At 47.2% G+C, this 14,664-nt stretch overlaps 1 protein-coding gene across 5 annotated transcripts in view; it reads left to right on the forward strand.

The window, feature by feature from the left end:
• TNFRSF11A (TNF receptor superfamily member 11a) overlaps positions 1 to 14,664 on the forward strand; it is a 59,596-nt gene that overhangs the window by 5,508 nt on the left and 39,424 nt on the right. For all 5 annotated transcript variants that reach the window (XM_072758041.1, XM_072758038.1, XM_072758039.1 and 2 more), the window contains exon 2: positions 14,447 to 14,528. In XM_072758041.1, coding sequence (XP_072614142.1) covers positions 14,490 to 14,528 — 39 coding nt within the window. In that variant the 5' untranslated portion in view covers positions 14,447 to 14,489. The remainder of the gene's footprint in view (positions 1 to 14,446; positions 14,529 to 14,664) is intronic.

A 14,664-nucleotide genomic window follows, 5' to 3' on the forward strand; every position in this document is an offset into this window, starting at 1 on the left:
CTGGCACAAGCACAGTCAGAAAGCTGCCAGGTTTCAAAGTGGAAGGAAGAAGTGACTGCAAAAACTATCCTTCCAGTTTATCAGAGTAATAATAACTTATTACATTTCCTGTTCACTGTTGAGAGTGCAAGAGCCACTTCCTCCCGCCATCAGAAATTTGAAGACTTTCCATTAAAAATGAGGAAGAAAAACTCTCTAACTTTTCGTGAATGTGATGGTTAAACCTGGCAAGTGGGAAGAGCAGACTGTGGCATTGCGTAAATCCTACTAAGCCCGGCAGTATTTGCACGTGTGGGTTCCCATGACACCCACTTCCCTTAGGTATTGATTTAAAAAAAAAAAAAATATATTATATATATATATATATATATAATATATATATATATATTTGTTACTCTTTGTAATGCAGTTAGCAGCAAACTTAAAGCGTGTATCCTTCGGTAGCACAAAGAGCTGCCAAGCCCGTATCCAGTTAGAAGAAACCTGTAAAGAGCCCTTCCGTCCTCTCAACTTTGTACCCAAGATATAAAGGCAGCGACACACAGAAAACCTTCACGGTGATTGAGAATCTGTTTCTTTTTAAAACATACTAGAGATTATTCACATCCGCCTTCGCCAATCCAATTCACTGTTAATAATTCCCGATATCAGGAACTTCCCTATAGCAGACCTAAATCCAGTATGTCACAATTTGACCCCATTTCCTCAAATTTGTTCTTTCGTAGGGGGTAAAGATCAGTTGGCCAGTGTTCTTTATTTTAATGTTTCCATTGTTGAAGATTGTTACCCGCAACTTCCCTCTGCCCTGAGTTATTCATTCTGGTTCCTTTAACCTCTCTGTCAGCTTTTTTCCTTTCAATTCAGTGGATCCTGATTTTTGTACTTGCTGGCAAAAGCCACAGACACGCAAACAAAAGGCCAGAAGACCCCGTGGGACGCATCCCAGTTCCACCACGCTGCCTGGGACCTGGGAAGCTCCCCATCTGGCAGGGGAGATGAGACATGATGGTCTGCACTCCTGGCAGTTAGGAGGGTCTAAAGCCCTACAAAAGAAGAGCAGGCAAGGTGGCCAGGAGCGCAGGGCGGGGCCCGAGGGACCCTAGTGGAGTGACCCTTGTCCTAGAAGGGCAGAGATGTTTCTGAGTGCAGACAGCTGGGGGAAGGGGCGGGGGTGGGCACAAGCAGGGCATGCAGGGGGAAACTGAGCCCAGTCCTGTTGTGTGGAGTCCAGGGCTGGCTGGAGAGCCCAGGAAAGGATCGGGCGGGCTTGGGAGTGGAGGGATGTGTGCTGCTTAGTCGCGAGGGGCTGGGTGAGCAGATCTCTGGAGCTGGGATCTACCTTGTGGAGAGGTGGTCCCTGGGCCCAGCATCCACACCACCTGGAAACTTGTTAGAAATGCACATCCCCAGGCCCTACCCCATGTCTCCCGAATCAGAAACTCTGGAGGTAGGGCCCAGCGGTTGGGTTTAACAGTGTCTCCAGGGGATTCCAATGCACCAGGAAGCTTGGGAATCACTGCTGCAGACCATGGGATTCCCTAGAAAGGTTTTGAGCTCAGCTCTAAGTATATGACTGGTTGTATTAAAGACACCTGCCGTTTCTTGATGCCATCAGGTGTGCCAGACACATGCTGGGGGCTTTACATAGATTATCTCTAATCCTCACTCCACTTTTGCCGGGAGGGAGAGGAGAATGAGGCCCAGGGACCACCTCTCCACAAGGTAGATCCCAGCTCCGGAGATCTGCTCCGGAGATCTCCTGTGCAGGCCCCAGTTGCACAGCGCAGGCTGTGCAGGCTAGAACGCCTCCTGAGGGTCCCCTCCAGCCGTGTGGCCTGGCCACTCCCGCCCTTGGGGAAAGTGCTTGTACAGTCAGCTGTGTGACACACGGTGGGGTCTGGATTAAGACCCTCCAGGAGTGGTGGCACAGAAGCAAGCTTTCTAGTGTTTGGGGAAATCCCATAAGCAGTCTGCAAGTGTGCTCAAGGGTGTATGCTCCTAAGGCCTTTCCTTTATTAACTGCTGTTTCACAAAAAGAAAGATGCTGTGATTTTAAGGCCAGTCAAGTTTAAAGCGGCACCCTGTGTACCCAGCACAGGGTCCGTGGGCCAGTTGATCCCTGACTCAGGAGGAAAAGAAATGTGATATATTGAATCACCTCGGCCACTTCCTAAAGCAAAGGCATCTCTGACTCCTCTGTGCCTCCCCCACCCCCAGAAATAAACCATACGAGAGCCCTGCTCCTGTACCTGCCAGTTCACGGTCCCGCGTGTGGCCCCCTCCCACCACCTGTCGGGCTCTGTACGGATGAGGCATCCTGTATGCCTCAGGATGACTATAATTACAGTGAATCTGGGGACTCCTCTCTTGCTCCAATTTTGATGCCTACCACGGCACAAATCTAACTCCTTCCTGTTATGACTTTTTTAGTACCGTAAAAGTCACTGTCCTAAGTGGTAGGAGAAAGGGGGTCAGAACGGATGTAGCCTCTGGTCACCATCAGGTCTAGAGCTCTCCCCTGGAGCAAGAGAGGGAGCCTCCAGTGGGGTTTGGGTGCAGGGCAATATGGTGTTTCACCAAAGCACAGTAGCAAGAAACCCAGGTACGGACCCCAAACCTCTGACAATGGAGCATAAGACACTGGGGGAAGGAAGTTCAGTGGGAGCACAACTGGAATGGCTCTCTGTCCCGAACTTTAGCCCATGACTTTCTAATGGTGACAAGGTTTAGAATGTTTTATATGAAATCATAAAACATTGCCCCCTTATGATGAGTTCCAGGGCCCAGTTGGGGTCTTACTTATTTGTAAGTGTATACTAAGGTCTTATTTTTGTGTGTGTATTTTTGTTTTTGTTTTGGCGACTCTGCCAGGACTCGAATAATTTCCTACTAATATGTAAAATCACAAATGAGCAATGTAGCAGAATGTACAGCTGACTGTCCTCTTGCCTGTGCGAAATGGTCCTCATAGGCCAGGGAAGACCAGTCATGAGCTCCTGGCTGCTCGGCCTGGGGAGGGAGCCTAAAGGGACCTCACAGGAGGAGCTCCTCCAAGGGGGAGAGGCCCTTCTTCCAGGGTGCAAGTGACCTGGGGCAGCTGTGTTGTGTGCCCCTTGGGCAGATCTGTGTCCTGTCCCTATCAGAACAGAGAATTTGAGCCCAGAGAGAGATTTCCCATTTTGATTTTGCAGCCCTCTTCCCCCAGGATTGCTCTAATTTTTGCCCCAAATTGGTGGGCAACCCTTCCAAGCTCCTGCTTGGGAGCTCCAGTCTCATCCAGAACTAGTAGGAAACGATTATGTCCTTGTAAAGGGAAGTTAGGAGATCGCAGCGGTCCTTCAGGAAAAAATTATTCATCATTTTAACATTTGAACATTAGCTACATGCCTTTGCTGCATCATTAACCCTTTAAGCAGATTACTCCATCGCTTTGTGAGGATACAGAAGTTAAGAAAAGTCTCGAGCATAGTGCCTGGCACATACTCAGTGTTTCAGAAGGGCCAATTCTCGCTCACTCCACTCAAGATAAATGGTGTCTGATTCCAGCAATGGGAGACGTGGTTCTCAAGACCCATTACCTAGATGGAGATGACTGTATGGGGTTTGGGGATTTGAGAAAGTTCTGGATCTTCATCTTTAATGTAATCTCTGGCCTTGCTACACAGAAACCACCACCACCACCACCAGCAGCAGCAGCAGCAGCACCGGGACCCTGTGAGAAATACAGATCTCAGGGTCCGCCCCAGACCTACTGAATGAGAATCTGCATTTTCATAAGATTCCCAGGTGATTCTGTGCACATTTGAGCAGCGCTGGGCTTGACTCTGAGGGCCAGGTGCCGTCGTCTAGTCCAGTCTCTGGCCACTTTTCTTAGTAGCTTGGTGCATCCCGGGATTGGAAGCAGGGCCCAGAAGGAGACTTGGCCTTCAGCAGCAGACCAGCGAGCTGCTGGAAGCACGGTCATTGAGTTTTACTATAGGAATGAAAAGAAAAGTAGTTCTCATCTCAGGTGAATACAAGTTAAAAAAAAAATTGAGAATACAAAAGAAAGAGGAAGGAAGGAAGGAAGAAAAAGGAAGAGAGAGAGAGAGAAAGGAAAGAAAGAAGGAAGGGAAGAAAGGAAAGAAAGAAAGAAGAGCCTGGCATTGGGAGAATAAAGGAGCATTCACGGGAGGGGAGCCTCTCGGGTGATAATACGGGACAAGTCAAAGCCATCCTCCTTACTGTGTTTAGGAAACAAACGGTCCTTGCACTTGCCTTTCAAGTGGCCCACAGCTGTGAACTCGTTTCCCTCTTTATCTCCCTGGAAGACAAAGACACTTGCAATTGAAGTTTTGAAATGCAAGATTATTTCTTCATTTTCCTTCGGGCCATATGTTTTCTTTTCAAGGAGCAGAGATAATGAATGTATTGTGAGGAAAGTAGGGTAGAGGGTTGAGCAGAAATCAATAGAGCTTTGATAGGCCCCTTCTCAGGAAGCGCAGCCTCCATTCTCCTGAAGGAGCACACCTGGGACTCAGGTGGTCAGAGGAAGATGCTGCTGGGGTCTTAGAGAGGCAGGTGCTTCATGACGGCTAAGTTAGAATGGCGAGTATGTCAGGACGTCCAATAGGCCATATGTTACTCTACGTTTTTGAGGTGCTTTTTTCATCAAACCTGATCTAAGTCAGATTTTTTTTTTCTGTGCATAGTATCTATTTCCAAAACATCTTATGGCAAAATGGCCAAGACGGTAAATGCTTGGGGCACCTGGGTGGCGCAGTCAGTTAAGTGTCTGACTCTTGATTTCAGCTCAGGCTGCGATCTCAGGGTGGTGGGATGGGGCCCCATGTGAGGCTCTGCGCTCATCGGGGCGTCTGCTTGAGTTTCTCCCTCTTTCCCTGAGGGAGAGGGACTGATCTTTCCCTCTGCCCCTCCTGCTCGTGTGCATGCGCTCTCTCTCAAATAAAAACAAATACATCTCCTTTAAAAAAAGATAGTAAGTCTTACATGATGTGCATTTTATCACCATTAAAACTAAAAAACAAAAACAAAAACAAAAAAAGTAAACTCTTAGGGCAGATGTTGCAATTCCTGCCTGGTAAAGAAAACAGCACGAGGTGCTTATTATTTCACCCTTTGGGCATCAGTCACCGTCCGGTGGGAATCTGCAGTCAGTGCCCCGCAGTGGGAGTGCCAGGGGTGCACCACCTCCAGATCTGGGTGATTATGTAATCCGTTGTGTGACTTCCTGCCCCCGAGCCACGCTGCCCTTCCTGCTCCTCCTAATCAAGCCCTGCCGTGCACCCGTGCACTTCTGCAAATGCTATGTCCACTGGCCGTGCTCCTCCTCCTCACGCTTGCTGTGACCTTGGCTTGTCCCCTCACTTTATCCAGGTCTCCGCTGAGTGTCATCTGACCAGAGGTTCCCCTTTATGAGCTCATCACATCACCTTTATCCTCTTTTATTTCTTTCATCCTAGTCTTTCCAACCAGATTGCATTTGACGTCGGTTTATTGTCGGCCTTCTCCTGCGGACTATAAGCAAGCTTTCTCTCTCTCTCTCTCTCTTTCTCTCTCTCCTCCTCCTCCTCCTCCTCCTCCTCCTCCTCCTCCTCCTCCTCCTCCTCCCCCTCCCCCTCCCCCCAGAGCTCCCACTGCTCCCACCTCTGTCTCCCTCCACCTGCCCAAGCACCAGCCTTCACTGCTCCCTGCTAGGCCTGCGCCCTCACCCCTGCCCTCCAGGCTTTGTGCACCTCCCTCTGTGATTGCCTCCCAGTCCTGGAGCTGGGGAAGATGTGTCCCAGGCCTGGCTCTCTCTCCTTCCCTGCCCATGACCAGGGAGGGCCAAATCCAGGGACTCCAAGGGACTTGGCTCTTTGCAGTACATGCACCAGGACTTGCATTGTCATGTGGGTCTCTGTCTGTTACAATTGTCTTTCTGTCTGTGCCTGTGTCCAGTGCTAAACACTTTGAGAGGCCAGGGATGAGCTAATTTCTCTAGTCCTGCACCAAGCCAAACCCTTGCCCAAGTATGTGAAGGCTCAGTGAAGACAGCTTTGAAAGTCTGATGATAGCAGAGCTTTTAAGGACATAGATGGCATCTGTAATTAAATCCTGGACTAGAGCAGAATGTGTCTTCTGGGCATAAGCACAGTGAAGGACAGGCAAAGGACTGACTAGCCTTCCTCTATTATTTGCACAGTGAATAAATGAATCACAACCCCTTTATAGAGGGTGGTCTGTATGTGGGGAGGGGGTTGATTCCTATCTGTGATTTTCAACCAGGTGAGTAGGACTTAACCAGGTGTGATGAATGCCCTTTGAGTTGGAGTTCTACATCCTCTTTGTCACCAGAAACATATTCATAAAATGCATTTTAGAATGTTCCAGATCCTTTAAAGATTTTATTTATTTGAGACAAAGCAAGCAAAAGCAGGGGGACAAGGGCAGAGGGAGAAGCAGACTGCCCACTGACCAGGGAGCTGGATGCAGGGTTCGTTCCCAGGACCCTGAGATGACCTGAGCCAGAGGCCGATGCCTAACCAACTGAGCCACCCAGGTACCCCTGTTCCAGATCCTTTAGTGGCAGGTCAATTAGCAGAGTACCTGTGACCATAATCTTCACAGTCTCTCAAACAAACTAGACACATCTTTTCATGTTAATCAGAGAATATGTAAGCTTCACTTTTAGCAGATTTTTTTCAAGGGTTGTGTGTAAAATATACTTCTGTGAGATGAATTATATTTTAAACACTCAGAGAGTCTTCTGTTTAGACCCTGATTCTCTGAATCTACTTCCATTATGACTTGGGCCACGTACCTGGCTGGTTTAAAGGTGTCCCCAAGTTTTTTAATGTGTCACCTAGCTAAGTGTCTCCCAGGTGAGGGGAGTATGCTAGGTGATCTGTTGGGGTGCATGGGGAATTCCCCAAAAGCTGCCCGTTTCTTCTCTTTGGCCTTTATAACATACTGTCTTCATAGATACCTGTGTAATGTTCTGAAGTACGAAAAGTGAATCTTCGGTTTGTACAAAAGGAAAATGAGTCTGATACTTACTCTGTAAATCTCTAAGCTTGAAATTTTATCAAGTTTATTTAAAATGAAAATGTCTAGAAGGCCATTTGGTCATAACTCAGTTATGTCCTAGTTAACAGAAATCACTGGCAGATATAATCTAGCAGCCGCTTTATCAGCAGACGCCCTGAGTAAAATATCTCTGCCCTCACCCAAGCATGGCCTGTGTCACGGATTGAACCCCCAGACAGAAAACCACTGAAATGAGTCTGACCACTTGTCATGATTTCAGTGCCATGAGAAAGCCCATATTTATGTGCAAAGATGCTTTTAAAAAAATAAACCTCTTTGATTGATTAATAACACTTTTTTTCCCCCAGTCGCCCAGCTGAAATACTCTGCTATCCCCTTGACTGATCATTGCTAGGTTACAGGTAAACAGTAATGGTGTCCTCAGAGAAACTGCCAGGCCTTCACAATCTTCCTGTGCCTGGTTCCCCGCCCTCTCTTTCCCACCCTCTTTCTCTTTTCTGGGGACAGTATTCCCTTTACTCCCTCAGGGAAGGATCTAAGTAATGGATGTTTACTAATCCTGCTCGTGTGCACAGAAGAAACTGCCCCCCACCGCCTCCCCATCACTGACCACTGGCCAGGGGTACATCACTGTGTTGGGTGAATAATACAGTTACCTCCCTTCACTCTGGAGAGCTTGCTGGAGAGGTTTTCAGCTTCAGTGTGAGGATGCAGAGCCTTAATTTTTCTGAGTATTGCCACTTGTCAGCACTACCTCATTTACAAGCATTATCACATCTGATTTTCACTAGAGTGGGAGGAGTGCAATGCTTAGCCCCATTTTACAGATGAGAAGACTAAGGCTTAGAACTGCCCTCCCCCTTGTCTTCTATTTGTAGAAATGTAGACAGTTTTTTTTTAAAGATTTTATTTATTTATTCATGAGAGACACACAGAGAGGTTGAGGCAGAGACACAGACAGAGGGAGAAGCAGGCTCCATGCAGGGAGCCTGATGCGGGACTTGATCCCAGGACCCCGGGATCATGACCTGAGCCAAAGGCAGACGCTCAACTACTGAGCCACCCAGGCGTCCCAGTGTAGATGATTTTATTAAAGAAATGTCAAGCATTCTATCCCAGCCAAACCGGAAGCTCAGTTCTGAGCACTGGCTAGAGAAATCCTGCCCTGGAGCCCACTGCCCTCCCCAGGGGCATGGCCTGGCCAGGCCCTTCCTCCCTATTCCATGCCCCCCTCTTCCCTCCCTCTCCTGGCCCCTCTCTCTGTTCTGCAGAATTCCTACATGCTGGCATGTCAATTAGGATTTCATTTTTCTGTTTTTTTTTTCTATAGAAACATGTCTTATCGGACCTCTGAGCTTACGAATGACTCCTGTGTCATTTCCACTTCTAGTTATGAACTTTTAACCAAGAAGCATGAGGGCGGGATGCTTTCTTTTGATTAATAGACCTATGACTGTGCTGTGATCGAGAACAGATAATGTAGAGAACGGCATCTGGAAGCTTCAGGAGGAAAGGAACCAAGAAAGGAGCAAAACCGCAAAGGTCCCTCAGAACATCTCAACTCGAAGGGTTTTGACACACTAATTGAAATGTCTGTGAGGGCAGAGACCCAGACCTCTCTGGCCTGTCTTCTCAGCCAGCTGAGAGAAAAAGATTCTCAAAGAAAGTGTATGAGGAACAAAGCATGTGCTGGGTTGCTCTGATCTGCTCAGTTATCTTTATCACTGTCATCTTTTGTTTGTTGTCTATTTGTCTGTAAAAACAAAATCTTCAGAGACAGTTTCCTGGAGTGAGATGGTCCTCGTAAACCAGCTCTGGGGGACACAGGTCACTAGTACTTTGTATTCTCTTCTGAGCAGGGGCAGTTTCAATGGTGACTTTCTTTAAGGATGCTTTTTCTCAAGGGCAGCAGGACTATTAAGTGAGGTGTTAGTTTCACATTTCATAGTTTCTTTCTTAACAAAAACCACATCTTTCAATTCTGCAACATTCAGAAATTTGATACCATCTTTACTTAAATTATAGCCAAATTTCTCAAATATAGTCACGGATGATATTTTATAAAATAAAATCTATGGAAAATCCCTCATTTGTTTTTCTGGGTTGGGTTCTTTTCCCCTTGATTTGACAGAAGGGGCCAAGCTTCTGTCTGCTTTGTGAGATGTCAGCATGAATTTTCAGTAGAGCCAGAAAGTAATTTTAGTATCCATAATGACTTTCACTACAATTGGGTTGCTTAACAGCACAAAAAATAAATATTTAAGTCAACCTTCCTTACAGGATCTAAATATAGATCCACTGGTCTCTGTAGCTCCACTGACAGAGAGGTCATGTTTCTCCAGCTTTGGATTTTTCAGAATTAGACCCCATTTGGCTTTGCTTTGGGAAATAAATCCATGTAGCTTTCTAAAGAGAAACTTGATTTACAATTTATTGTCCTTCTCCTGCCTCCTAAAGCCTTGCACTGACTGTAGACATGCTTATTCTGAGCGAGTTTGTCATCTGTTAAAATAAAAAAGCAGCCTGTATGCCCCGAAAAAAATGCACACACGACACAAAACATACAAGAAAGTAAAGCAACAGAAGGCAAATAAGTGTATCGTCTTGCCATTTTAACTCCCCCTCCCTCTTTTTTTAAGGACTTTCCAAGGAATTTATGTGGGTGGGGGATGATGTAAAGCGTATTTGCTATAAACAGGGGAACTCTATTAGAAAACAAAGGTCAGTTGACATAAACTCTGTGAACCAAGCATCATTTTAGGAGTTTATCAAGAACTGTAGTAGAATCCTGTTGATATATGTCTGGTTGTTTTTGTTTTCTTTTTCCTAAGACTTATAGGTACCACTGTATTCCCCAAAACACAAGTGCTGCGAACAGACCTGACCCCCAGCTGGCCTCCAGGGCAGCTGTTCTGTAGAATAGATCACAGGTGGTGGATCACAGGTCAGTTCTGCCCTAAGCCTGTGGAGGAATGCACATGGGAACCATCACTGGTACCTGCTGGGTGAAGTGGGTGGGAGAAGGGTGGCGGGGGGACCTGCGCAAAAGTTTGTTGTTCATTTTGAATTTTGTATCATGTTACTGTATTCTTTATTTAATAACTAGACACTTACTTGGGAGAGCACATGGATGCACGTGTGCAAGCGCAGTGGGGAGGGGCCAAGGGAGAGGAAGAGAGAATCTTGCTTGAGCAGACTCCACACTGAGTGTGCAGCTGGACTTGGGGCTCCATCTCGCCACCCCCGGCTCATGACCTGAGCCAAAATCAAGAGTCTGACACTCAACTGCCAGAGCCACCGGGCACCCCAAATAAGGAGAAAAGTGGTTCTGCTTTATTTGTTTAATGGAAACAACTATGGTTCAAAAGCTCTATTTTAGGAGGAAACAAGTCCATCTTAAAGGAGAACTAGAAAGAAAGATCTAGATCTAACTAAAAAGTTGTATATGCCGGTTCAGTTATCAAAGGCAAAAGGAGACTGTAGGTGAGCCAAGAAGTCACCCCATTAACTGCAGCCTTATGCTAAATTCCCCTATTCTGCTCAGGGAGTGCACTTCTGTAAGGCTGGAGCTGGAACAGCTTTTTAGCAAACTATTGCCTGACTAAGGCTGCTACCAGCAGTAATAGCCACCACCTCACAAGAGCTTGGTCTGAGAGCTTGGTCTTGGTCTGAGACCAAGAGCTTGGTCTTGGAGGATGGCATTAGGCCCAAATTCTGAGCAGTTGGAAGGGAAGGCTTGAGGACCAGCAGGGGCTCCAGGAGCCTGGTATGATGGTGGACATCAGAACCAAAATCTGTAGGCGAGAGGAGGACGGGACTGGGAGGGGCTGGCAGGTATCCATTCATTCACACCAAAAAGTGGCATTCAAAGGATGTCTTTGGCAAGGCATCCAGGCAGAAGGGGATTGGCATAAAGGAGCTTCAGTGCATAAAGGAGATCTAGCGCAGGCTAACTGGAAACCAAGCCCTAGCAGGCAGGATGCACACTTAGGAACTGGGAGGCAAGCAGGCAGAGCCAGCCTGCAGCACCGTGAGACATGTGCCCAGGGGACCAGCGGAAGCAAGACAGGCCAGCAAATCAGAGATCTGGATTTCCTAATAGCCACAAACACAGGCACTGCAATTGAGAGAGCAATCTGGAAGCCTGCTCCCGGGAGGGGAGCATGGGACCAGAGTGAGACCCGCAGAAGGCAGCCCCCACATGCTGCGCTAGGTTCGGGGAGCTGCAAAGTCCTCTAGTAAGAGGGTTCATACTATAATTATATCTCTGCAGGTGGAGAGAGAGAAAGTTGGAGAGAGCCAGATGGAAGAGTTAAAAAAGGACAAAGGCATGGCTTGCCTTCTGAATGTGCAGACATCCTAAAGAGAATTTTCCAGATTCTTTGTATTTGCCCCCAAACCATATTCCCTTAGATATAGGTCTATGTGTATGTAGCCTTTTAAGTTGTATAGGTTTTGCCATTTTGAAGGTTTGAAAGCATACTGCAAAGTATATAATGTGCCTAAAGAACAAAAATACATTCTGTTTAAGCTGTACCTCAAATTAGATTAATACCTTAATTTTCTGCCTCATCCATTGCAAATTTTCTAGTAGCAAAATTGCTGCGGCTTCTGACAGGATCTGTAAGTCCTGTTGCTCTGTCAAGTGGATATGTCGGTTTAGGGGTGACTTGTACTCTCTCGAAGGGTGAACTTTATGTGAGTGATACATTGATTTTTTTAAAAAAGAAGACATGGCCAGGTGTAAAGTCACAGTAAGCTTAGGAGAGGAATGAATTCGAAGGAATAGTCTGTGAAAATCTGTTTAGGAGCTACGACATCTGGTCACATCTGGAATCAATGACTTCCCCCTTTTTGCCAAGAGGTGTAAAACCCCTGGGTGGGACAACCAGCTGAATGAATCGTGGCCACCCTCCTGAACGGGCAAATTGTCCACATGTTCACATCAGCTGGCGCTCCGCAGGAACCGGGATCTGGAGCCCGGGACACAGCCAGTCGCCTGACAGTGTGCTAAGCAGCCAGCCCTCTTACCAAATTCCCCTAAAAAGAACCTCTCTGTGTCTAACACAAAGCCTCTGCTTATCTCACAGAGACTGTTGCCGCTTTCGAATGGGTCAGAAGCAATTGATAACCTTTATCATCTGAAATGAGGCCCAACCACATATTTCTCTTGTTTGCCTTTGTCATCAACATGGCAGGGGTGCTCGCATAGCATTAGGCTCAGATGATTCCGATTGGTTAGCATTTGCCTTGACCACACTCAGCTTTACCATTTCGCTTCTGTTCATCTCTCTTGCATGCGCATCCACGACTGTGCTGGACACTGAGCAGGGCTGCCCTACAGAGCAACGGATTCCTATGAAGACAAAAAGAAAAAGAGAAGAGGGAGGAGGGGTGGTTCCTGTTCTCTCATTCTTCCTAGTTTCCACTGGGCTCACAGCCCTTGTCCTTGTCCTGCAGTGAATGTGCGGAGAGTGTCCAGTGTGCAGCGTCCCGGGCCGAGCCCAGCTACAACCTGCCTGGCGCAGCTAGCTCCAGGAGCACAGTGACCTTGTCACTGACTTCACTCTCCGCCCCATCCCTCCTGTAAGCCCTTTGCCAGGCCAGGGTGAGGTCAGAGAGGTCCATGTTGGCTGTGTCCCCCACACCCCACCCAGCCAGCCCAGGGTGTTCGGGGTACGATGCTCTCTTCATCAAACTTCCTCCCATCACTGAGGAAGCCATCCAAGTGGAGGATGCATGGCTTCTTCTAAGCTCTGTTTTCTCTACACCTTCAGTTCAGGCTCTTGAGTAGGCAGATGAAGCCCTGGGTGAACCGTCTTACTGTCTCCTACAACTCTGTTGATAGACCTCTGTGGCCACCCCCACCGCACAAGCCATTTCAGGCATTGGGGCCTCTGTTGAACTATTCACAGGGTCTTAAGTACTCTTCCCTGCCCTCCTCCCTGCTGCCAGTTCCTTTTCCACCCTCTGGCCAATGTCTCTGCATCCTGTAAGACGGAGCTCACTTATCACATCCCTTAGGACCGCCTCCCTGACCTTCTCCAGCTGAGATAGGGCCCCACCTGCCCATGGGGAAGGAGGTGGTGGTGGTGCTGAACACTGGGGTGTGTGTAAGCCCCTTGAGGGCAGGGTTTGTAACTCTGGATCCCTGAGACCAGCAGGGAACTTGCCCCTTAGTACAAAGCGTTTGTTGGGTCGGTTGTGCCCTGGTTGTGCCCTTCAGAGGCCTACATGGCCACCTGTCAACAGGACTGTTGTTGTTTCTCTCACACCGAGAAAGCTGATGCAGAGAAGAGCTTTTCTATGGTGAAGTGATAAGAATCTCTGAGTGATTGTACGGGACTTGGCTTTTTGTGTTGTTTTGTGTTACATAGATGGGCAGATTTGCAAATTATGTTTGTACTAGAATCATGCAGAAATGAGACAGAGGCTCAAAAACCTTAAGCAGCTTGTGTGTGTGTGGGGGGGGGGGCGGGGGTTCTCCCCGCCAGCAGGCGGTCAAGACTCCGAGCTCCAACCCCACAGGGTTCCCATGACAGCTCTTCTGCTTTACAACATTCTCTGCATGTTTAAATTTTTAAAGGTAAGCAGTATTAAGCATCTTATAAAAATCAGAGAAAGTGTGTAAGACCAAATTTGACCTTCCTGGTATATATAATACATGTATTAAAGGGGCCTCCTTATGTTCAACAGTGATGAGCATTTGTCCACCATGTGACCGTAATCCATCTTACTACTATGAGCATAACCAGAATATTTTTTGTAAGATTTATTTATTTATTTTAGAGAGAGAGAAAGAGAGAGAGGGGGAGAGCGTGAGCAGGGGAAGGGGCAGAGGGAAAGAGACAGAATATCCTCAAGCAGACTCTCCACTGAGCACGGAGCTGGACACCAGGCTCCATCCCAGGACCCTGAGATTGTGACCTGAGCCAAAACCAAGAGTCGGACATTTAACCAACTGGGCCACCCAGGCACCCCATAACCAGAATATTTTTAAATGCTTAAATGGATTTTTATACCAGTGTCACTTGGCTTTATACATTCTTTTTAAAAATTTTTATTTAATGATTCATGAGGAGAGAATGGCAGAGACACAGGCAGAGGGAGAAGCAGGCTCCATGCAGGGAGCCCGACGTGGGACTCGATCCCAGGACCCTGGGATCATGCCCTGAGCTAAAGGCAGACGCTCAACCACTGAACCACCCAGGCATCCTGGCTTTATACATTCTTAGTGGGAAATGGGCTACTGTATCAAAGTGACATTTTAGGCGGAGGTAATATCACATAGAGCAGTTTTAGGACTGTTTATGGTGTTTTCTTATGCTTTTCGGGAATGGAATTCAGTATTGCACCTTTCATTTTATCCAGAAGGGACTTGTGCAGACTCTCTACCTGACGTCAATTTTCCTTTCAGGTGACTTTTCAGATCACCCCTCCGTGTACCCGTGAGAGGCATTATGAGCATTTCGGACGGTGCTGTAATAAATGTGAACCAGGTTTGTATTTCTGAGTCACCTTTCCTTGTTCCTCAAAAGTGGGTAGGGCTTTCATTTATTTAGTTTTTGTAATCCAAGGAATAATTTCAGTCCTTCCAGATTAAAAAAGAAAGAAAGAAAGAAATTGGATAGACTT

The sequence above is a fragment of the Vulpes vulpes genome, chromosome 5, assembly GCF_048418805.1.
Source record: "Vulpes vulpes isolate BD-2025 chromosome 5, VulVul3, whole genome shotgun sequence".
Taxonomy (NCBI): Eukaryota; Metazoa; Chordata; class Mammalia; order Carnivora; family Canidae; genus Vulpes; species Vulpes vulpes.